The sequence below is a fragment of the Jaculus jaculus genome, chromosome 3 (assembly GCF_020740685.1).
Source record: "Jaculus jaculus isolate mJacJac1 chromosome 3, mJacJac1.mat.Y.cur, whole genome shotgun sequence".
Taxonomy (NCBI): domain Eukaryota; kingdom Metazoa; phylum Chordata; class Mammalia; order Rodentia; family Dipodidae; genus Jaculus; species Jaculus jaculus.
In genome coordinates, this window is record NC_059104.1 from 131,894,334 (window position 1) to 131,918,978 (window position 24,645).

At 46.7% G+C, this 24,645-nt stretch overlaps 1 protein-coding gene across 5 annotated transcripts in view; it reads left to right on the forward strand.

The window, feature by feature from the left end:
- Positions 1–19,069, forward strand: part of Otud7a (OTU deubiquitinase 7A) — a 302,377-nt gene extending 283,308 nt beyond the window's left edge. For all 5 annotated transcript variants that reach the window (XM_045145985.1, XM_045145981.1, XM_045145984.1 and 2 more), the window contains 7 exons: positions 2,463–2,590; positions 3,193–3,305; positions 6,630–6,757; positions 8,458–8,607; positions 15,087–15,201; positions 15,365–15,449; positions 17,645–19,069. In XM_045145985.1, the coding sequence (XP_045001920.1) occupies positions 2,463–2,590; positions 3,193–3,305; positions 6,630–6,757; positions 8,458–8,607; positions 15,087–15,201; positions 15,365–15,449; positions 17,645–19,069 (2,144 nt within the window). The remainder of the gene's footprint in view (positions 1–2,462; positions 2,591–3,192; positions 3,306–6,629; positions 6,758–8,457; positions 8,608–15,086; positions 15,202–15,364; positions 15,450–17,644) is intronic.
- Positions 19,070–24,645: the final 5,576 nt, after the last annotated feature.

The following is a 24,645-nucleotide window of genomic DNA, read 5'->3' on the forward strand; positions in this document are numbered from 1 at the left end:
TGTTTTGATTGCAGTGAGGCCTGTTCAGCAAGAAGCAGACTAAGAGTGAAAAGAGTTTTGAAGGAAGTATATCTGGGTCTTGCAAGAGCACAAGAGACCTAAAGGAGAATGGAAATTGAAAATTAGGGAAACAGACTATGGATTTGACAGCAGTGATGGAAAATAAGCATCTACTTCCTGTTTCCTCTCCATAGCACAACTGACCCATTCTGCTTGTTGCCATTAAAAATTATTCTACAAGCCAGGTGTGGTGGTACACATCTTTAATCCCAGCACTTGGGAGGCAGAGGTAGGGGTATCACCATGAGTTTGAGGCCACCCTAAGACTATATAGTGAATTCGAGGTCAGCCTGGGCTAGAAAGAGACCCTATCTCCAAAAACCAAAAAATAAATAAATAAATTATTCTACACTTATCATGGTAAGAATATAAAAAGTTGATAATCCTACCACCCAATACAAACCACTTTTAATATTTCTGTATATTATTTTCCAGTATCTCACATGTTCTTTAAGTCAAAGTATAGCCTTACAGTGTTCATAGTTTTGAAACAAATGCCTTCCACTTAAAGTTTCCACTGAAAATTTTTTAAGATTTTATTTTTATTTATTTATTATTAGAGATAGAGAGAAGGAAGAATGAGCACACCAAGGCCTCTAGCCACTGCAAACGAACTCCAGACATATGCACCACCATGTGCATCTGGCTTATGTGGGATCTGGAGAATTGAACCTGGATCCTTAGGCTTTGCAGGCATGCACCTGAGCCATGAAGCTATTTCTCCAGCCCATGAAAAATTTTTAGTATATGTTTTAATTTTGGCATATAATAAATTATATATATTTATACTTTCCAATTATTGAGTATAGTTTACTTTGTTGTGTATAAAATCTGGAGTATCTATGCCTCGTTGCAGCTTTGTTGCAATCTCAAGCATTGAGTTAGCTTTGGCCTTCAGACACTTCAGTATATACAGCCACCACCCCACTCAGCCTGCCAGTAAATTCCATTGGAGCACAGGCTGTACACAGTCCCAGAAGTTAGCAGAAACAGGGCTGAGGATACATAAGGAACAGTGATGGCCATTCCTCTACATCTGTGCCATAGAAAAAGACATGAGCTTGGGCACCTACAATGCCCCCAACAGACCTATCTAGTGGTCACACCCTCGACAACAGCAGCCAATTCAGGTCACACTTCAGAGGCTTCCAGATTACTTGACTGCCCCCCTGCTTCCTCTGCTCATGCCCTTTGTCCTGACCCTGGATACCTTCCCCCTCTTACCTTTCCTCATGTACACCCACCCCTGGGCAGAGCTCAGGCCTTCTCCTCTGCCTATCATGGCAACTCAGCTCCCTCCTTCAACACTGTCTCCATCCACTCACTCCATAACAGATGAAACTGCCACTCAGATGTCTTCATCTGCTCCATCTTTTCTTACATGATGTGCACACTTAATGGTTTCCTCCCGTCCCACTTCCTACACTTTGTGCCCTGTTAACATTTAGGAACTATGTTGTGCCATGAATATTCCAAACACAGTGGGTGGATGGATATAGATGAATTAACAGATAAAGGGGTGGGTGGGTGGACAGATGGATGGATTTCCCAACTTGTTTTCCCTATAGCAGGGCTGCCTATCACTTCACTGCTTCTCCCAGTGCCTGCTGAGCTTTTTGACTGCATCTGAGCTGTCCACTGTCTGTCCTCAGAGTCGGCTTATCTTTTTAGTCCCTTATAGCACTCAGCCCCAGGGCTTCCAACATCCCATCTGGCAGACCAGAAGGAGCCATAGTGACATGGGTTACCACTCCATGAGGACATGTCACCATGTTGCTCTAAAAGGCACTTTCCCATGCGAATACGAGATACAAGACTTGCATAGGTGAGCAGTAGGTTCAAAGGAAACCTGCTAATAAGGGTGGGTAGCCCAGGTTCCCAAAGAGAAGTAGCACTCACTCTATGCTCACAGCTGTTCTTTTAGGACAGGGAGGATCATCCCACCTGAGCTAATGAGAAGTAGAGGGAGCCAGAGGGGAGGGAACTACGAGTCTGTGTCAAGAATCAAAAAGCTGCCTATGGGCTGGAGAGATGGCTTAGCGGTTAAGTGCTTGCCTGTGAAGCCTAAGGACCCTGGTTCGAGGCTCGGTTCCCCAGGTCCCACGTTAGCCAGATGCACAAGGGGCGCACGCATTTGGAGTTCGTTTGCAGAGGCTGGAAGCCCTGGCGCACCCATTCTCTCTCTCTCCCTCTATCTGTCTTTCTCTCTGTGTCTGTTGCTCTCAAATGAATAAATAAAAAAAAAAATAAAAAATAAAAAATAAAAAAAAAAAGCTGCCTAACATGGTGGAACCTTTGTTTATGCCCATGTGGGAGGCCAGCCTAGTAGATTGTGGCCCTTTTAGTCACCTCTGGCTTGTCCTTTTCTCCTTTCTCTACTCCTTGTGGCCTCTTTGCTTCAGGAATGTGGGGCTTTCATGACCGGGACCTGGTTTTACGGAAAGCTCTCTACACCATGATGAGGACGGGTGCTGAGCGGGAAGCCCTGAAGCGGAGGTGGAGGTGGCAGCAGACACAGCAGAACAAAGAGGTTGGTACCCCTGACCCTGTGGGAGACCAGAATCCATACCTGTGCAACCTCATATTGTGCTAGAGTTCAGAAGAGCCCAGTTATAATGCACAACCCTAGAAGACAGTAATCACATACTCACTCAACACACCTGCCTTCGCTCTCAAAATGCCCCAACTTAGATAAGGAATTATTTGGTCACTTACTACCAAAGGCAGCCCTTGGCTTCCAGCTCATATGTATGACCTCAATCCAGAAAGAATTACAATTGCCCTAATTATGGTGATACTTGGTACTTTGTTCCCAGAGGAGAAAAATCTGCCTACAAATGAAGTGACCAGGTGACCCTTTAACCTATTTGTTTAGCCCCAGCCAGGCACACTGCAGGTTAATATTCACCCATTCCCATCCTTAAAATGTTCCCTACTGGCTAAAGGACTGCTGGCTTCTCTGAAATTAGAGGCTGGTACTTCTGAATACATGTATGAGGACTGTCAGGTCACTCCTATAGATGTATCTGGTGGCACTTGGATCAGTCTGGTAGGGCTGCTGTGATTGGGAAGAGGAGATGAGGGCAGACTGCGGTGACCACCCACCTCCTAAACCAGCTTGCTTTGCGCCAGTCAGGGCTGGTGTACACGGAGGAAGAGTGGGAGAGAGAATGGACCGAGCTGTTGAAGCTAGCCTCCAGTGAGCCACGAACACACTTCAGCAAGAACAGTGGCTCAGGTGGCGGGTAAGTGCTGCCCCCACTCTCCCCATGGGTCACCGGGAGCTGTCAGCCATCTGTCTCAAGCACATGGGGCTGAGGGTGGGACTATGGTACTGTGTTCCCCTTGAGCAGCAGAAGACAGAGGATTGCTAAAGGAGGTTGGAGAATATGCTCCCAGGCTCCATAAGCATCTCTCAGGCAGAGGAACAGGCTCCTATGAGCTGCCCTAGCCCTGTGTTCCTTGGGCCTGGAAGTGGCAGGGAAAGGACTCAGAATACAGGCAGAGCCTGGAGGTAGCCCATGATAGTGGTTATTCCCATATGCTGCCATTGCAAACACTGGGCTCTGAAGACACTGGCTGCTGGCTTGGAGGTTCCCCTAACTGTATTTAAGTTGTGGTTTCAAATCATGCTAAAAGCAAGAGATTATTAACTCTCCTGGAACTTCCCAGGTGGGCTGGGTGGACACCACATGTGTTCCTGGGGCAGGAAAGGAAGGGCTCCACATATTCAGTGCACCTTCAGGAGTGGCTTCAACTGCAGGCTGAGCTCCATGTTTCCATGTGGGGATGAAAAGAAAGCCATACTGACAGGACAGCCACAGAATTCAAATGGTGTATGCTATGGTTTGTGCTATTTGGATCCTGAAGGCAAAGATGTCACCCCAGAAAATGTCTCTGCTGAACATCAGGAAGTGTGAGAATGAACACTGAGGAGACCCACAAGAAGTCCAGAGACTGTTCATGGACTCAAAGAAGCCTCTGAGTCCGAGTCACCCCACTCAGCCTCCACAGTGGGCCTGGTGCCCTTCCCCACATGGCCAGCTGAAGGACAGGCTCCAGCAGGGGGCAGCAGCAGCAATAGCAGCAGACTGTTCCAGGATGCAGAACTCTCCCAACACGAACCACTGTTCCTATAGGGTTGACTGTTGCTTTGCTTTAGTGACAGCACATCACACAAGCAGTCTATCTTTGTTAGGTACAAGCATATTTCAATACTTGGGGACAGGCATGCTGAAGACTCAGGTTCTGAAAATTCACCTACTTTCTTTCTCATTCCCTCTGAGTCCTGCTACTAATAGGTCTCAGGTATTCCTTAGTATTGCCTTTCCTTGTCCTTGCCACAGGAAAACAAGATCCCTGAGAGAAAGCGAGAGGGGGCAGAAAAGATGGTAGCAATGGTAACAATCATGAGTACATTAGCATATTTGCCATGGCTATGACAAAATACCTGAAATTGGACACTTATGAAAAAAAGACATTTATTGTATTATTTAGCAAATGATGACAAGAAAAATGCACACAATTTTAAAATTATTTTTATCTGCAATTGCTTTAATATTTAGAATGGGACCCACAAATACAGAAAGGAATATATCTAAAACAATATATGTTTAAAACATTCCTTTCCTACTTCCTTCCTTTCCTAAAAAGTTCTGCCTTCAAGCCATTAGGTGGGCTTCTGCAGTGGACAGAGGACCATAGTAGATGTCAGCCTAACCAGGTAAACAAGGAAACAAGGGGTGGTCAGTGGGAGCCTGCGGCAGAAAGTGAGATTGCTTGCATGTAGAGGGATTAATCAAATGAGTGAAATTGATAAGATTATTCAGAATAAAATTTCCCACTATTAGAGAAGACAGTTATAAATATGATGAGTTTTGTGGAGTTGGACTATAATGATAGGAACCAGGGAACTCAGCATTTCCAGTAAATGTTAATATAGGATATACAGGTACATAATAATGCATATGTAGAGAGGGAGAGATTAAAATAAAGATGCAAATGTGTGTGTGTATGTATGAACTTGGGCCATCTTCTCATACTAGGGAGCAAAGAAGCACTCTAAAAGAATGACTGGGGAATGTTGTAAGGACACAGAGCCTGTTGAAATAGACCATAATGATCAAAGTATTTAAGCATCAAAATATTTCAAATGAACCAGGCCAAGGTAGGAGGATTGCTGTGAGTTAAGGCCAGCCTGAGACTGCATCATAGTAAATTGCAGGTCAGCCTGGGCTAAAGTGAGATCCTACTTAAAAAAAAAATAAATAAATAACAGTCCTAAGCACCAAAGAGCTCACGGTACCTATTACAATATTACAAATGGACTACAATGCACTAAAAATAATTAAAAAACTACAAATCCATGGTTCTACCAATCAATGTATGATGTCTGAAGAAGAGTGAAAAAGTATGTAGCTTCAAAGTTCCTCTTCATAGAATCCTTGTTAGGTAAAGAGGGGACATAAGCAACTTTGCAAAGGACTTGCCCAGAGCCTGGGCAAAGCCTGACACACAGGGTTGGGGGATGGGGCTGAATGCAGAGTTGCATAGACACCTCCACCAACCGTCAGAATAAACTCAGGTAGCGGTAGCCCTCACTTTTTTCTTTTCCATCAGGATCTTTCTTAGAAGGCTTCTCAGATCCTGACGGTAATGGCTCTGAAACCACTGGTGTTCTGAGTCCCCCTGAGAGATCAGGTTCAGCCTGAGCCATGGAGTGTGGAAATGAGCAGAAGAGGTCCCTCCCCCAACCCCATAGTATCCTTGGAAAACACCCACAGAACCAGCCTCCTGGTTGTCACAGGCTACAGAGAGCTATCTCTGTCTACAGAGACATCGTCTTATTTTAATCAAGATTTCTATTAGCATATATTTCATACATATGTATAAAAGCTGGTTTGTTCATATTCACCCCATTGCCCTCTTATCTCTCTTCTACTCCCACTGATCTTCTTCTATTCCCAAGTAGTCAACCTTCTACTTTAATAACTATTTTTATTGTTGTTATTTGTGGCCCCATGAGTTTTACTAGGGTTGCTTACATAGAATGCATAAGGGATATTCGTAGTAGAAAATCCAACTTACCAATGGCTACACTACTGAAGAAAATGCCCCTCTCACCAGCAACCATTAACTGCCTATAGCACTTGGGGGAGGGATGAGCCAACTGAGACCCTCCCTCTCCCCCTCCCATCTCCATGACAGAATGTTGATGAGCCCAACCTTGTGCAGGTGTTGTGCAGGTAACCACAACTGCTGAGAGTTCAAGGATGCAGCAGCCATGTCATTTCCAGAAAAGTGTTCCACAATACTTTATCCCTTCCTCCAATTCTTGCGTTTTTCTGTCCCCTCTTCTGCAATGTTTCCTGAGGTGATGATATAGATTTCTCTTTTAAGGCTGAACATTCAGCAATCACTTACTCTTAAAGAGTTCATCTGAACACCTTCCATTGAATCATCTCCTGAAACCACCCAGGCAAGGTGGGGACTTACTCACTTTCCAGAGTCTGGGACGTTCATTCCCTACTCAGAATCTCCTTGACAGGCTCACTCTACTTGTTTTCTAGTGTGGACAACTCTGAGGACCCTGTGTACGAGAGTTTGGAGGAATTCCATGTCTTTGTCCTGGCTCATATACTGCGGAGACCCATTGTGGTTGTGGCAGACACAATGCTAAGGGACTCAGGTGGAGAAGGTAAGTTCCTCAGATAGCATACTCTATCTTTAAAGCATGATGACATCAACAAAGAGTAAACAGTATCACATGAAGGTCAGCTCCAGAAGGCCACCACACCTTTCTTAGATGTATACAAACAGAGCATCATTCCACATTTCATTTTTCCTCCAGGGGCATCAAGAATTGTTCTGGGCCATCTGCCCTGCATGTCACTAGCAAGTGGCCATGAGAAATCTGACAGAGCATTACAGACAGCCAACACAAAACAAGATTTGTTCCTCATGTCACTGTCCCCTGTGTAGCAGGCCGTGTCCCATGGCCCTCCATTTGTTCTCATTTTTCCTTCACCTCAGTGGCACTTGTAGCCAGTTCTTCTCTGGCTGCCACCTTTCCTCGCTTGCCATGTCTAAAAATGACATTATGAAAGAAAGCATGTGGCCCAGTGACATGTCCCTCTGTCCCATTTAAACTTAAACCTGCACCTTAGTAAAAACCACAGGTCTCCAGAGACTCCCACGAATTAAGCCATCACTCTTCATGCTGCATCATGGCCGCCAGAGAGGCCAGCATTTCCACTCTTCCTATCTGAGCAGGGGTATGAGGGGGGAATGTATGTCCTGCCTAGCACCAGCAGCCCTCCTCCTCTTAGGGTGACCGCCCATGAGTTTTACTAGGGTTGCTTACTAAAGCAGAATAGGTTAAGTGGGCAAGGAGCTAAGTGGTCCTCAGAGATAATACTAAAGGTGATCATCTCCATGTTTTGCTCCAGCAAGGGTACAATTCCAACTATGGAGCCAACAGCAACATTCTGCCTAAACAAAACCCAGATGCTGGGCCGGGAAGGTGGCTCAGTTGGGAGGATGCTTGGCCTGTATTCCATCCACAACCCATCATAAAGCAAGTGGTGGTACACAAATATAATACCAGCACTCAGGAAATGGAAGCAGGAGGATCAAGAATTCAAGGTCATGCTCAGTTACATTGTGAGTTTGAAGCCAGACTGGAATACAAAAGGCACGGTTTTGTTTTTTGTTTTTTGTTTTTTTAAAAAAAGCAACTGGCTGCTGTTGCTTAGGCAGCATTTCCAGAAGTGACTGTGCTCTGTGAAGTTTTAAGCTTCTCTTCCTTCTTCAGGAGGAAAGAAATGAACACAGTGATGATTTCCTTTCTGACATACAGCTCACCCAAACACTCTGGCTGGTCCCTTCACATTCAGAAGAGGTTCTTAACCAAAACACACACACTAGAAGTGGAGCTAGCTGGGAAGAAGAAGCTCAGTGAGAGGGAATGGGGGACAAGAGAAGGTAAAAAAAAGCAGTGAAGATGATCAAAATACATTATATGTGTGTTTAGAAATTGCCAATAAAATGAAATTTATTAAAAAAATACATTAAGCATATTCACTGCCTTGCGTACAAACATTTCAGTGAACCCACAAGAGAAAGGCAAAAAGAGACACAGGTTTCTGAACCAGCTGCCAACACATGTTATTGCTGACTATCTTAGATGACAGGCTTGTCCTTAACCACAGCAGCACTTTTGATCACCTGTATGGGTTTCAGAGGAGCAGGACATCAGGACAGATCACCATGGAAATCTTCAGCCCTGGCCCTCAGCACTTCTTCTTTTTCCCTTCCCTTTCTCTGTCCCCTCCTTTCCCCTCTTTCTCCTCCCCCCAACCCTCCTCTTCCATTCCCCACCCCTGTTTATGCCTGCAGCATTTGCACCCATCCCATTTGGAGGGATCTACCTGCCCTTGGAGGTCCCTCCCAACAGGTGCCACTGCTCTCCTCTGGTTCTGGCCTATGATCAAGCGCACTTCTCAGCCCTCGTGTCCATGGAGCAGAGAGACCAGCAAAGAGAACAAGGTATGGCGGTGTGGAGTACAGGGATAAGTGGGACAGAATTGTGAGAAGGGTAGAGAAACTGTGGGAGGAGAGCTGTGGGCCGTCACCTCCAGCATAGCTTAACAGCCAGAATTTCTGCATAAAACTGCTTGATATGTGTACAAATGTATTCCCTTAAAATGCTAAAGTGTTAGAGACAGCATTCCATCCAAACCACTGTTCAAATGCTTCTGTTGGAGATCGCCTTGCATCCAAAACACCATACAAATGAACCATACCGCTGCCCCCTTTTTTAAAAAAAATCTTAGCTGATAACATAAAGCCATACCTATTTATGAAGCTCTGTGTTATGCTTCAGTATATGTACATACTGTGTAGTGTTCAAATCAGAGTCAGTATATCTATCTCCTCAAATATTTTGTTTTGTTTTGTTTTGTTTTTGAGGTAGGATCTCAGTGTAGCCCAGGCTGACCTGTAATTCACTTCTTAGTCTCAGGGTGACCTCAAACTCATGGCTGTCCTCCTACTGTGCCTCTCAAGTGCTGGGATTAAAGGTGTGTGCCACCATGCCTGGCTCCTAATATTCAGTCTTTCTTCATGTTGAAAACATTCAGAATTCTAGCCTTTAAAAATATAGAGTTTGTGTACTCTATGGGAATTTTTAAAACCAAATCTAAAACTAATTGTTGCTAATGTCCTGTATTTTATTTGGATATAATTAATCTTAGATATGATTAGATCAAGAAAACCCCTCCCAAACATAACTGTGGCCCACCACTTAGATTTATAAATAGTTTTATTGGCATCCAGCCACAGTCATTTACTGTCACTTTGCCTGTGGCTGCTTGTGCACTTCTGAAGCAGAGTCAAGTATATCTACAAAGCCTAAAACTTTCATTAATTAGCACTGTTGGTGAAAAGCTTACCCACTCCTATTATAAGTTTCTGGATCAGAAAGTCTGTACTTTCAAACTATTCCAGCTATGTTTCCTGAAAGTAGCCTTTTGATGCTGATGGACCCACAGGATTGTCTCACAGGCTACACCCTGTGCAATCCCAGCTACTGGTCAGCTGGAATATGACATAGGTATGTCCTGTTTTCAGTCACTGTGCTGTCTTTGCTAAAGAGATGGATTTTTTCTTTTTTTTATTTTTTGAGGTATGGTCTCACTCTGGTCCAGGTTGACCTGGAATTAACTCTGTAGTCTCAGGGTGGCCTTGAACTCAAAGTGATCCTCATACCTCTGCCTCCCAAGTGCTGGGATTAAAGGCGTGTGTCACCACGCCTGGCTAAAGAGATGGATTTTGATGGGGATGGTTGCTATTTCATGTCAGCTATGGTGGATGTGTGAATACTTGAGTTACATCACCCGTGCTTCCAGTATGGGCAGCTATCTCCCCTACGAGTCAAAAGGACAGGAAAAGGGGCCTTGGATACATATGATGGGGACTACAGCATTCACTGTACCCATTTGAAGCAACACTATGGTGTTATGTAACCATCTTCTTGTACCAGTACTTGTTCTGAATGTTTGATTGACAATATTATGACTCTCCCTGGCTCTTTGTGTTAGTGTCTTTAATTTTATTTGTGTTTATATTTATAATGGAGTTCCTGAAATTAGGATTTGATATTTTATAGTCCCAAACTAGAAACTTTTGATAATTTTGGCTACTTTCACTTAATTATACTAATGATATGGGTAGATTCAAGTCTACCATATTGCCTGTTCCATTCTATTAGTTCCATTTTTTTTCTTCTGATGTCTTATTTTGGATAATTACTATGGCTCCATTTATCCAAATTGTTAACATATCATTATTCAATTATTAGCAGTTTACCTAGGGTTTATATAAATATTTTTATTAGTTTTATTTATTTATTTGAGAGAGAGGCAGAGAAACAGAGGATGGGCATGCCAGGACCTCCAGCCACTGCAAACAAACTCCAGATGCATGTGCCGCCTTAGGCATCTGGGTTACATGGGTCCTGGGGAATTGAACCATGTCCTTTGGCTTTGCAGGCAAGCACCTTAACTGCTAAGTCATTTATCCAGCCCCTACATAAGTATTTTTGGTTTTTCTTTTCTTTTTTCTTTTCTTGCCTGGCTTGTATTTTTATGAAAAGTCTATTATCAAGTATTCCTGATTCCTCCCATGATCCTTTGTGCTACTATCAGACATTTTACTTTTCACTCAGCTATGAATATAATATTTTTCTCTTTGTTTCAGACAGTTGGCTATCTCAGACTTATTAAAAGGGAAAGAAAAATGAATTTGATATTCATGTTCATTTATTTCATTTTGTGATTCTTAATTTTGTAAGTCAGAGTCACTACTGGTTCCTTATGCTTAATGGATTTTCTTTAGCGTTTCCTGCAGTGAATGTAAGCAGGGCCATTTTGATTGGCTCTTCTTGATTGGCCCATCTTGATGCTCAAAGATTATTTACTGAGCTCTAGAAAGTTAACTGATTCATTCCTCAAAGCCATTCTTCATCTCTGTTGACTGGGGTAGGTTTTTTTATTTTCATTTCTAGAATTTTCCTTTAATTCTTAAAGATTCCATCTCATCACTGAAATGATTCATCAAATCCTGCATGGTGTCCATCTTTTCTATCAGTCTATAACTTATCAGTGGTTTCAACACCTGAGCTGTATATAAATTGGTAACTGCCATAGTTTCACATGGGGTGTGGAGATGTGGATAAAGGGGAGCCTCTGCACATACTTTACACATTTTAAAGTAATGTTGTTATAAGCATGAATACCTATGATGTTATATCATTTTGTAGAACCGGCCCCTTTATCATTATGTCTCCAGTGTCATTATGATTTTTGAGGTAAAACAGATACAGAAGATAAAGCTATGGTATCTTTAGAGGACTGAAACAAAAACCATTTAGAATTCTATACCCAGCAAAGATAACTCTGAACCATGCAAGTGACAGAAAGGCTTTCTCAAACAAAAACAAACAAGTCCATCCTTGAGACCTGCACTTGTTCTGTGAGATGCTTTGTATCTTGTCAACACATAAGGGTGTTTCTTTTTTTATCTTTCCTTATTTCTCATAGTTTTTATTCAAAGTCAGTCATCTTAAAAGACAATGGAGGACTGGAGAGATGACTTAGAAATTAAGGCCCTTGCCTGCAAAGCCAAAAGACCCAGATGCACAAGGTGGTACATGTGTCTGGAGTTCATTTGCAGTGGCTAAAGGCCCTGATGTACTCTTTTTCTCTCCCCCTGCATATTTCCCTCCCTCCCTCCCTCTCTCTCTCTCTCCACACACACACGTGTGTGTGCATGTGTGTGTGTATTTAAAGGACAATAGAGATTGAGTTAAGTTATTTTTTCCCCTTCCTTTAGTCTGGTCTTTAGTATCTAAGATCTGCACAATGCTACTGGCTACATTCTTTCTTCACAAATTTAACAGGTTTGGCTGAATTCTTCTTAATGGAGCCCAGCTCAGTCAGGCTCTTATCTTAAATGCATATCCATTTTTTCTTAGATTCCTTATGACACTTTTAACCTGTGCTTGGTTAAAGATAGGCTGTGAGTTTGCAAACTTAACATTGTACTGTTAGGACAACCTCTACAACTCAAACAGAAACTTCCATTCTAGCAAGTCTGAGATGGTGTCTGTATACTTACAAGCTAAAAGGTTTAAGAGCCCTTTCAGGAACATCAAAAACAAGCAAAAAAAAAAAAAAAGAATAAAACCCCTTCTCACTTATTTTGAAATCATTTGTTACTCTTGACATTTGCCACCAAGCAGTGTGCTACCTTATGTCTGCATGTCTTGCTGGGCAATACCAAGAGCTTCATAGGAAATTTTCATTGTTCATAGTCAGGCAAAGGTCAGCAAAGTGGATGCTCACAGGAGGGGATAGTTTTGATGCCTCTATGGCCTATATTTTCCCCCTGGATCTCAGCCTCTCCAGCCCTAGTCATCAAAGAGGCCACAGCTTATCCTCTGCAGAGATTGGATATAAGCAGCATGGCCCCTTGCTCAGGATCTAACCTTCACCCATCAAGATCTAGGCTGAGAGGATGTCAAGATATGTCTAGTAGCAGGCCTTTGCACCTTCAGGTGCATTCTAAATTGTCCACTTGGAATGGGCAGGCTAAGGAAACCTACTCTGAGAGGATAGGAATTCCCAGGAGTTCCATGACAGGAAGGTGAAGAGGGTGATGAAGGCATACTAGTTTGAGTGGTTTTTACAGAAATTTTTTTTAATTTTTATTTATTTGAGGGGGTGAAGGAGGCAGATAGAGAGAGAATGGATGCACCAGGGCCTCTTGCCACTACAAATGAATTCCAGACATGGCACCACCTTGTGCATCTGACTTACATGGGTACTGGGAAATTGAGCCCAAGTGCTTAGGCTTCATAGGCAAGCATTTTAACCAGTAAGCCATCTCTGAAGCTGTAGTTTAGGTAATTTACCTGAAACAAATAAAATAAAGCCATAGTAGATTAACACAGCAGTGGTTGCATTCCTAAGCAAATAAAACCTACAACAGGTATTCCTGTTGGGGTTGGCAGGCAGTTCTTTCTCAAGAGGTGATTCAGGAGCCTGCTCCTATCATCTTGTAGCTCCACCATCTTCTGTAGGAGCTGGATGGAGAAAGGGAGAGGGTCTCCTGATCCTAACATACCCCACATTTCTTTGGTCACAGCCTGATCAAAAATGTTCCTTGCTAGCTGCTGAGATGGGTAATGTAATCTTAGCTGCAGGTATTTCCAGAAAAAGCTCTACTCCAGGAAAGGATAGCCAACTCCAAAATGCCCAAATTCTCACTCACAGGAACAGCTTATAATAGATTATTTTTGTCTACAACAATATTTCTGAAAAATGCCTGATTTAAAGAGCCATGGAGACTTGTTTTTCAAAAGTAGTCCTCTGTCCTTATCTTGGACCCTCAACTTTACATCTGTGTATAGGCATACAGAACTGCTGGAAGCCTCTGCTGTCCAGTGTGTCTGGGAAGCAGTGTTGCTAAGAAGCACTCCTGCTGCCCCCAGAATTCTCAATGCTGGGAAGTCAGGCCAAACCCTTGAAGTTTGTGGTGTGACCTATGAAACTATGGGACAAACTTATAAGCACAACCCCAGGGAGGCCTGTCCCTGATCCAGCTGCACAGTCCTCCCTGGGTGTGTCCACCCTGTAGCTTAGCCCAGGGAAGAAAGGCCACACTGAAGTGGAAGCCTGGAGGCAAGCTGAGACACCCCTGGCCTCCCAGAACAGACTGCACTGGCCTGCCCTATGTGCAGTGAAAACCCCTGAGCTAGCTGATGGTCAGCAAGCAGGCCTTTCCATGGTAGAGATGGAGATGGAAAGGACTAAGGGGCAAGGGAATTGTGCTTACAACTTCTCTGTACAACACTGGAGGGCAGCATTGTGTCGAGTGTTCCAGTATCTTAGAAAAGCAACTATTCACATGATTCAGTCCAGCATGGTGTTTGCCTTTTTGTTCTTGCCATGGCACCTTGGCATGAATCATGAGCTGTGGCAAAGAAACAAAATATCTTGCCAGAGGCCCCAGTCTGGTCTTCTCTGCTGTGGTGAGACTCTGGGATGGCGGAGGTGGGGGGGACACTAAAGATAACTCCACAGATGAGTCTGGTGCTTATCTAAAGGATTGAATTGGGGAAATCATATCCCTACTTCTTACTCATTATCCCCAGCAACATCTTTAAGAGAAGATGGGTGTGTCATTAAGGATTTCCCTGTGGAGCTACAGAAGTAGCTCAGAAACCCTTAGCAGATCTCAAGTACACCTATGGAAATCTCCCACTCCTCTGCTTTCCCATGGCCAGTGTGCTGCAATCAAGAGGTTGTGTGTGAGTTAACCCCTCTGAGAAATAGGCCAGCAGGTCTTCACTGCAGTCCACACCTGCACATGACCTCAGTTCTGCCTCTGAGTGCTGCCTTGGCTTCCCTCTGAAGGCTCATTAATACCAGGCACTATGGTTTTGTTAAGGAGCTTCTCTTGCCCAGCTCAGGTGGGCTCCCAGAGCAGGGGTTCCCAGGCACCGGTAGTCTCCCTGCACTAGAGGTCAGCACATACCCTCTCATCTTTGCACTTTCTGCCCTTTCCGACATGACATGGGGGCAGAGAGAAGATCATAAGTGTCCACGCACAGTGCACCTCCTCTGCTTCAGTCCTTCAGAAATAACAGAAGCAGTGGTGGCTTTGTACCTTCTGAAGCTAACAGGGTGTCTGCCATTCAACAGACCCAAGGAGAGAGTCGAGACAATGCCTTTCCTGCCCCTCAATTTTCATGGTAGGACATTTCTAACACTCAATTTTAAATCCTATAATCTTAACTGCTCCTGCTAGCACCATCCACTTTAGTTCTGCATCTCTCTCCATTGGGTTCACCCTGCACCAGGACACCTGGCCTTGGAATTCCCTTCTCACCAGTCCACCCTGAGCTCTGCCTGGGTTCCCAGCCTCCTGGCTCACCAGTGAACTGCCTGACTCTTCTGTTTCAGCTGTGATCCCCCTGACTGATTCAGAACACAAGCTGCTGCCCCTGCACTTTGCAGTGGACCCAGGGAAGGACTGGGAGTGGGGGAAAGACGACAATGACAACGCCCGGCTGGCACAGTAAGGCCCTCCTTGGCCCAAATCCCACCCCAGTATACCCCTAGGGAAAGCGGTTGCCTACTTCCTGCTGGGACCACAGGCTTGTTGGGGGAGGACTGGACGCTCCCAGGCGAGAGAGCTCTGGCCCCTTCCCAGCCCATTTCATTCAGTTTTCTTTTGTCAGCCTCATCCTGTCACTAGAAGCCAAGCTGAACCTTCTTCACAGCTACATGAATGTGACATGGATCCGGATCCCCTCTGAGACCCGGGTGAGTCTCCCACACACCTGGACCCAATGTGATGGGGCAGTGATTGCTTAGCGCTGTCCTGGCTACTGTGCACCCTCCCAAATGCTCTCAGGGCTTGCCTTACTGCCCTGCTACCCTGAGGCCCTTCCCTCACAGGACAGCTTTCCTGGCTCCAAGTCTAAGTATCTCCTAATGGACTTCCTGCACGTGTGAGAAGTATGTACATGTGCACTCCAGCATACATTGGTCCCCTTACTTTCTACAGAGAGGATTAACACACCCACTCAGAAAACAAACCATAGGCAAGTCACAACACAAAACTATCTCTGCTGACATCAGAACACGATGTGTCCCAGCAGAGCAAAATTAATTATAAACTGCATGTGGGTCCTTGGAAAAGCCAAGGAACCTAAAGCGAAAGCATGAGTCTTCCACACGCACCCTACTTCCTCCCCTCCCAGAGGCAGAGGTGCCCCCTGGAGGTAGAGCTGGCAGGGAGCAGGAGCAGCCCACCCACCTGTCCCCAGAGGCTACCACCCAGATACTGAATGATTCATTGTCAGTATCTGACTGATGTATTTGTAATCTCTGCAGAGAACTCCCAAGGAAAGGGATTTGTGAAAACTGCTTGCAAATAATTGGTCCTTCCCAGACATCCATTTACTTAAGCATCTGGTGGGGCTCCTAAGTAGTGAAAGGAGACATAAGGAAAGTGAGCAGAGCACCTGCCTTTGGAAGGTTAAGTGCCTACTTCCACCTTCTCCACACAGTTATTAATTCTCCGTGTTAATGAGGGCACAAGGAGTTGTTTGGTGGCAGTTGGAGACCTGCCTCCTGGAAGCCTGGAAGAAGCCATGTCCCCAGGATGCTGTTCTCCAGCACCCACAAGGGGTGATGGCAACAGTCCAGGATCCAGAATCTCCAGCCAGGGACAGCTCTGATATGCTATAAACAATGCCCTTGATCAAGCTTTGATGGCAAAGTCAGAGCTTTCTGCAGACACCCACAGGACTGTGGGCACTGCAGACTGTGTTCTTTCCCTGTTCCAGCTGCCAGAATCCACCCATTAGTGTCACTGGCAGACAGCCATGGTATGACATACTCCTTCCCAAGTCAGGTGGGAAAGTGAAAGAAGGAATTTCTTCCTGGGAAGTGGTAAACCCATTCTGCTAGCATCTGCTTATGGTGAGCTGGCTACAGGAGCATCCTCCTCTTGAACAGTCTTGAGGAGAGAACTAAATAAAATACTTCCATGTTCCTCCTCATTCAGACGTTCCTGTTGCACCAAGCTGCTGACATGACGGATGGTACTCTTCCAAAGCCCTGGGTCAAAATCCTCTCCTCAAGAAGGCCCTCGTGGAGCAGCAGGGGTCTCCTCTCCTCCACCCCACCACCTTTCAGGCTCCCTACCTGCCCTAGAAATTGGCCTGGCCGTGTTCCACGTGCTCTTGCTTGCCCTCCTGACTTGTTGGCCCCTTCAATGGTTGTTAAGTGTCATATTCACAGAAATATTTCTTGCTTAGTGTCCTCCCACCAGACCCAACATCCCCACTGCAGGCCTTTTCTAAAAATGAGAATGTTTTATGCTGAGCCCAGACCTGTTTCAAAATTTTTAATTTTGCACTTCTCATATCCAATCTGAGAAAGGAATCCTAATGTGACTTGTCATCACTGAATAAAAGAAATGTCTGCTTCATGATCCAAAGAACGAGGAGCTTCTGGGACAAGGCTTCTAGACCCTGCCCAGAACTGTTAAGTGAAACATCTGTGTGGAAGAGACTGTCCCTCTCCCTCCCTCCCCCCCCCCCCATTACCTTTACCTTTACACAGAGTGGGACTGGACTTTCTCTCTAAAATGAAAGAGGCGCTGTGGACTTTCAAGAGGGTTGTGGGCACTGCAGGCTCGCCTCCACTTAGGAATCTAGACAATGTACCTAAGTTCAGAAAGGACTTGCCTCTCTCCACAAACTACACTGCAGGTGAGAGGTCCCTGCCAGTTTTCTGCCAACCCAGATCGTGTTTCAGTGGCCTCCTAGTCCACAAACATCCCCATCCGTCTTTGGTGCTCCCAGAGCATTGGCCAAAACTAGACAGTGATGCCCCAGTGGTCCACCCTCACCTGACAATGCCAAAAGGGTCTGTCATCTACGGGGTGTGTCTCCTTGGGCCCCACATGAAACCAGCTCTCCTCTAACCTCCTCCCTCTCACTTATTAGGCTCCCCTGGCCCAGCCTGAGTCTCCAACGGCCTCTGCAGGGGAGGACGTGCAATCCCTGGCGGACTCGCTGGACTCGGACCGGGACTCTGTGTGCAGCAATTCCAACAGCAATAATGGCAAGACTGGCAAGGACAAGGACAAGGAGAAGCAGCGCAAGGACAAGGACAAGACACGCGCGGACTCCGTAGCCAACAAGCTGGGCAGCTTCAGCAAGACACTTGGCATCAAGCTGAAGAAGAACATGGGTGGCCTGGGCGGCCTGGTGCACGGTAAGATGAGCCGTGCCAACTCCGCCAACGGCAAGAACGGCGGCGACTCCACGGAGCGCGGCAAGGAGAAGAAGTCCAAGTCGCGAAAGGGCAGCAAGGAGGAATCGGGGGCGTCAGCCAGCACCTCGCCGTCGGAGAAGACCACGCCGTCGCCCACGGACAAGGCGGCGGGCGCGTCGCCGGCCGAGAAGGGCAGCGGACCGAAGGGCGACGCCTGGAAGTACAGCACGGACGTGAAGCTGAGCCTCAACATCCTGCGCGCCGCCATGCAGGGCGAGCGCAAGTTCATCTTCGCCGGCCTGCTGCTCACCAGCCACCGGCACCAGTTCCACGAGGAGATGATCGGCTACTACCTGACCAGTGCGCAGGAGCGCTTCAGCGCCGAGCAGGAGCAGAGGCGCCGGGACGCCGCCGCGGCGGCCGCCGCCACGGCCAAGCGGCCGTCGCGCAAGCCCGAGTCAGACGGCACGCCGGGCCCCGAGCGCGCCTCGCCTGGCCCGCCGGCCGCGCAACCCACGCAGCTGGTGCTCAAGCTCAAGGAGCGCCCGAGTCCCGGGGCCGCGACGGGCTCGCGGGCACTGCAGCGGGCGGCGGCGGGCGGCGCGGCCTCTCCGACCCTGGGCGGCGGCGGGCGGCGCGCGGGCGTCCACGGACCCGCCCCGGGCCGCAGCCCGCCGGCGCCCGCGCGCCAGAGCGTCATCCACGTGCAGGCGGCGGCGGCCCGGGACGAGGCGTGCGCGCCGGCCGTGGGCGCCCTGCGGCCGTGCGCCACCTACCCGCAGCAGAACCGCTCGTTGTCGTCGCAGAGCTACAGCCCAGCGCGCGCCGCCGCCGCCCTGCGCACCGTCAACACCGTGGAGTCCCTGGCGCGCACGGAGGCGGCGGGCACCGCCGAGCACAAGTCGCAGACCTACACTAACGGCTTCGGGGCCGCGCGCGACGGCCTGGAGTTCGCCGACGCCGATGCGCCGGCCGCGCGCTCGAGCTCGAGCTCGAACGGTGAGTGCGCGCGCGGCGGCCCCGGGCCCGCGCAGCGGCGCTGCCAGCGCGAGAACTGCGCGTTCTACGGGCGCGCGGAGACCGAGCACCTGTGCTCCTACTGCTACCGCGAGGAGTTGCGGCGCCGGCGCGAGGCGCGCGGAGCTCGGCCCTGAGCCGCCCAGGGCCCGCGCGCACGCACGCACGCACGCACGCCCCCGCTGGGCCTCTCCACCGCCCGAGGATTTCTGGTCCGTTCTGTCGGTCTTTTTTTACATGCTGGGGCAACGGGAAGGCCGGCGCCTCCTCGGTCAGTGCCGTGTACGTGTTTGGTCAAACGTTCCTCATGGTGCCTGAACCTACACTGACGCCACTCAGGTAGTAGACGGATAGGAAACAAGTCATACTGTTGGAAGTGGGTGTGCTAGCCTAGCATCTGCCTCGTACCTGTGGAAACTCAATAGCCATTGCAAGAGTATTTTTGTTCCTCTATACGAGAAATAAAGAAATTCGCAGCCCTTTGTTTTTAGAAGGGAGTGTTTTACATGCTTTTTTCCCCCCTAACCTAGCGACTGACCTCTTCCAGGTGATGGTCACTTGCGTGCGGTCGGTAGCACCCAGGGTTTATTTAGAAGCAAGTCCACAACCCTGCCTGGGGTGGAGCTTGCTCTGGGCTCCCACCTGCTTCCCATCTGGGTCCCTGGAGATTGAGCAGACACCTTGCTACCCGCTGACGCTCTAGTGCTCGCTGCGGCCCTTTAGAAATACACGGCTCCATTTCATAAAGCCTGCTCCCACAGCCCCTGGCTAGAGCAACATTCACACTGCCATCCAAGCCGCGCGACCACAGAAGGGGCACCGGACAACCTACCTCGCAGGGCACGGTGAGGTGGAGCAGTAGCTCCGGTGCTGGGCAGTTCCGGAGACAGGAGCTTCCCAAAGATACTGGGGGTCCAAACAACAGGGTTCTGAACCCACAATAAGGATTGGCCCACGTATTGACAGGCTGCTCTTATTTCTCCTTTGAAGACACTTCCACAGTGGACTGTCAATGGACGGGCCCCTTGGGAGGTGATAAACACATCTGTGCCCAAGGACAGAGGCCAGAACTGACCCCTTGGTCACTTTACTAGGCTGCTTTGAACCCCTGCCTGGCCTCCTTCCAAATGGAAGGGGCCGAAGGCAGCTGGGAAAGAAGGAAAACACCCTTCTAGCCCCATCTGCGTCTGTCTGGGTTCAGCCAGGTAACAGGGCAGGTAGCTCTGCCTCTGGCTCTGTACCACATTGAGGAGCAGCCCGATCTCTGAGCACTCTCCCTTTTGGTGCCTCCTACATTTCTTGAGGAAAATTTAAAAAAAAAAATGTGTCCTTAGCTACCCTGTTTTGAGCAGCAATATGCAGCCTCTTCCTTCCAAGATTACCTCTGCAGACCACCATTCTTGGCCAAGGACACAGAGGAGCTAACCTGCCTCACTAAAGAAAGTGCTTGCTTCTAGAAAATACGGATAAGATGGGTAAAATCCTCACTGACAAAAGAATGCTTTCTTACCTATGAAAGCTTTAGAATAGCAGGGTAATTCCATGACAGAAAAAAGCACCTCACCTGTGGTCCACTTATCCTCAGAAAACGCAGGAAGGAGTTACATCTTCAGTGGAGCCAGCCACTCCTCCTGAAAGGATGCTTTATCCCCCTGATACCCAGAGCAGCAAAAGCAAAAAACTAAAAATTTAAAAAAGAAGGGGAGGGATTTTTTTTTTACTTGTTTAGAGAATTATAATAAAATAATAGTATCTCCTGTGAGTAATTCCTTTTGTTTTTAATTATTCCACAGCTTGTGGACTTTTCAGTATTTTATTCAAGTTTTGCATAAATGGTTCCTTGAGTCAAAATTATTTATTAAATAGAATCTTTAGAAAATTTTTTTATTTTTCATGCCAAACACAATACTTTTAATGTGTGATAATTATTAACATTCATGTTCCTACTAGTACTGGAGCTTCTTTTGTTACAAAGAAAAAAAAAAGCATAAAAAAAATCTCTCACCAGAGGGTTTGTGGCAGCTTTTGTGGACTGATTTCTCTTCATCACATCACCTGAACAGCTGCTTTGCCCTTCAAAGCTGTGGGGGTCACAGAAAGTGTTGCTTCCACTAGCCGCCACGTCTTCATGCTCCTCACCAGTCAGAGGTTGAGCTGGCCAACCCTACACATGCTTGACTGTGCATCCAGAAGCCAAACTGTATGCACAGGCAAGGAGGCATAAAATTATGTGTGTACTTTTCATATTGTAATGTTAAAACAGCCAACTAGAAATTTCTAAAACTGGCTATGCAAATCTTTTCTCTTTCTCATGGTCTCAGCCAGGTCAAAAAAAAAAAGGCAAACTGAAAATTAAAAATCTATTGTCATAGAGGAAAATCTTCCAAAGAGGATAGTGAACATGCACTCGCCAAAAAGAATGGTGGGCATTGCCAAATTATTCCCACCCAACCCTTACTTCGTGATAGATGGGTCATGAGTAAGAGCCAGGGCACAGCTTCTCAGCTTGGTCACAGATGGTCTACATGACATGGTGCCCCACTGGGCCTCTCCAAACAGTCGCATGACCAGGAGGAACAGCCATTTCCCTTTGTATGGAGCCCATCCTCTACAGTATTAAAACTGATGAGAGTGAGAGCCAGTTGCAATGTGAAGTGTGCCCTCTGCACACAGCAAGCTCCATGCTGCTCCGGGATCCTCGCCTGACTCTGAGGCGCAAGGGCCCCCACCCTGCCTAGAACAGTAGCCAGTAACGATCACAAACTGATTGGGCCAGAGCCCTCTTTCTGAGAACCAATGTCTCTAAGCAATGGCAGGTTTCCAGAAGAATCTGAGATATTCCTAAACCCCCGTGGAGGTTACTTCAGAAATACTACTTCTCATTTTCTTCACATACATTACCTGGGCAAAGGGTGTCAATGAATGCATTGGTAAGGGATGGTGTTTGGGATGTATTCTGTTTCTACATTTTATGCAATGTTCCACTGAAATTTTACAAACCAAGTTTAAACTGTACTACAGAAATTATCTTATATATTTTTCAGAACATGCCACACTATTATTGTCACAGGTTTATCCCTTGGAAGAGTAACTTAAAATAGGAAGGGCTCCACTGTGAGCTCTTGAGATTTAAATGCTTTTTCCTATTTGTGCCTCCCCCCTCAAAAAAAGCAGGAATATGTAAATACCTTTTCCTTTTTGACAGCCTGGTTTTCTTTCTCTGTCCATGAGTTTTGGGGTACTGCAACTTTCCAGTTAATGAGTACTTTATATTCACTAAGCTACTGTGGACTTTTTCCTACCCACTAGTACCCAGTATAATTTGAGCCTATCCCTTTACAAATTCAATGTTTTCCAAGATGACTTATTAATTCTAGTAGCTTACCTGTCATAAGCATCTTACTGTGGCATGAGGCAAAAGAACTCTCCATGACTATTCACCCTCCATGTACCCGCTCACCCTGTCTTCTGGGACAGGGACATGGGTGCACCAAGGCCCACCTTCAGATCCAAAGGTGGTGGGTGGGTGGTTGGTTGGTTGGTTGGTTAGTTGGTTTGAAAGCTGCATTGTAAAAACAAACCTCACCCAGCACAATTTATTTCACACTGGTTAAGAAAAAAAGGGGCTGTGCCTCTCAGTTGTGGGAAATTTATGCAAGGAAAAACAAAAACAAGGCTTTGCCCAAGCCATGTGTCTAAGTTTCATTCCACATGAGTCTTTTTTGCTTACTGAGAGAACTGGAGTAAAGCTAAGGTTTCCACTGTATGTTTGCGGTTCCTTTCTTTAAGACATTCTTTTCATCACGGTGGGTGCTTTACATATTAAATTCCAACAGTGTTCTTCCAGCATTTCTAGTAAACGAGAAGGCAAGATTTGGTGGCTGAGTAAGCTAGCTCTGGCCTTGGCCCTCTTGGGCTGGGGAAGTAGCCTCTGCTCTGACAATCTCATGCTATTGTCACTTGAGGCACAAAGGACCTAGGGATGGCTGGCACTCCTGGTACCAGCAAGCAGGCACCCCATTCCAAAAAGCCTTAAAGTGGTAGCCTGAGACCACTGGCCACCCTGCGCCTTTACTTCTGGCCCTGACCTCTCTTTTCTAATGTCACATTCCCAAGTGTGAGTCTTCAGGGTATCAACCTTGGCTTCGTCTGTGGTAGATTCAGATCCACCCCATGGCCTAGATCTACCAGCCAACATTGTTCCTCTTGGCCCAGGGTATGGTTGTGCAGTGGGTCTTACAGCGCTGGGTAGGATAGTTCATCTTAGTGGCTGTAAACTCTATACACAGTGATGCTGAGGGCTCCCACCTTCAGGGCATACCCCTGCACAGGGTTCTCTGGACAGTTCAGAGGCAAGATCAACAGTATTCAGGCTGCTGCCTTCCCAAGAGACATGGCCTTCTTCCCCACTCCACTACCAGCATAGAATAGTGACAAGTCACCCTGCAGGGACCCCCTTAGAGCAGCAGAATTGTACAGTCTGTGGTGTGAACATACATTTGCACGAGCAACACAGAAGCCAGCATTTCTAAACATGCTGGGAATATGACTGTTTCTATTCATTTTGCAAAATAATTTGTTAAAATTTGCATCTTTACCATTTTAATCTTGCAAAAAAACTTAAAAACAGCCCCACCAACCCTAATTATGTATATAAAAAATGATGCACATTACTTACACATTTTATTCTTCCCAGACAGTATTTCAAGACATATATTTAACATAAGGTGAGGAACCAGTTGATTTGAAGGGTAAATATAGATGGAGTCTGCCTAAGACCAAAGCAACCTGTTAATGAAATAAGGACAGCCAGTGAAATCAGCTATTTCAGAATCTCCATATGCTGAAGGACTACTTTAAATAAATAAGTTAATAAATAAATATCTCCCAATGAATAGTAAAAGCCAAGACCTTACAAAGCCTGCTGTTCCCCAATGTGCCCTGCCCTGAGACTGGGGCCATCTGCAATCATCAGGCATCCTCTTGCCTCTGACCTTTTCATATCCTATTCTACATGGAATATTCTCTCCCCCAAATCCCAATGACTCAGCCTTCCCTACCTGCCCAACTTTGCTGTAACACCGCCTTTCCACAAGGCCTTCCCTGACTCCATTATTTAAGAGACTAACACATCCCACTGTCCATATGCTTCCCTGTACAACTTTCTCATGCCCTCACATGAGCACTGGGTATGTAAACTACTCATTTATTCATTATGCCACACCCATCAGGTCCCCACAGAATGTAAGCTCCATGTGGGTAGGACTTCTCATGCATCTTTCTCACTCCTGTATCCTGGTGCCTACAACAGTGCCTGACACATCCTAGGCACTAGATAATATCTGTTGAGGAAAGAAAATGAAATTTGTAATTTGATTGTCATTAAGAGATCACAAAATGTGACCAAATCCAGATTTTTCTACTGCCCCTACCTATAAGATTGCCAACTGGTCAAGAGTCCTGGCTCCTCCCAACTGCAGGACCAGGTGAATAGATATGACAGTAAGCTTAGGTGGCAGCAGTGCCACTGGCTGTCTGTGTGAGCCCTGGCCCTGTGGCTAGTTCTTCATGATGTGGGCTCAGCAGTTCACAGGGGCACTTTGGGTCAAGCAGAGATGAGAATGATTCTCTACCAAGTAGCTCAGTGGTCAGGTGCACTTTGGTAAACCTTGTTCGTGATGTCACTGGAGACCTGGACCATACCAGACAAGCT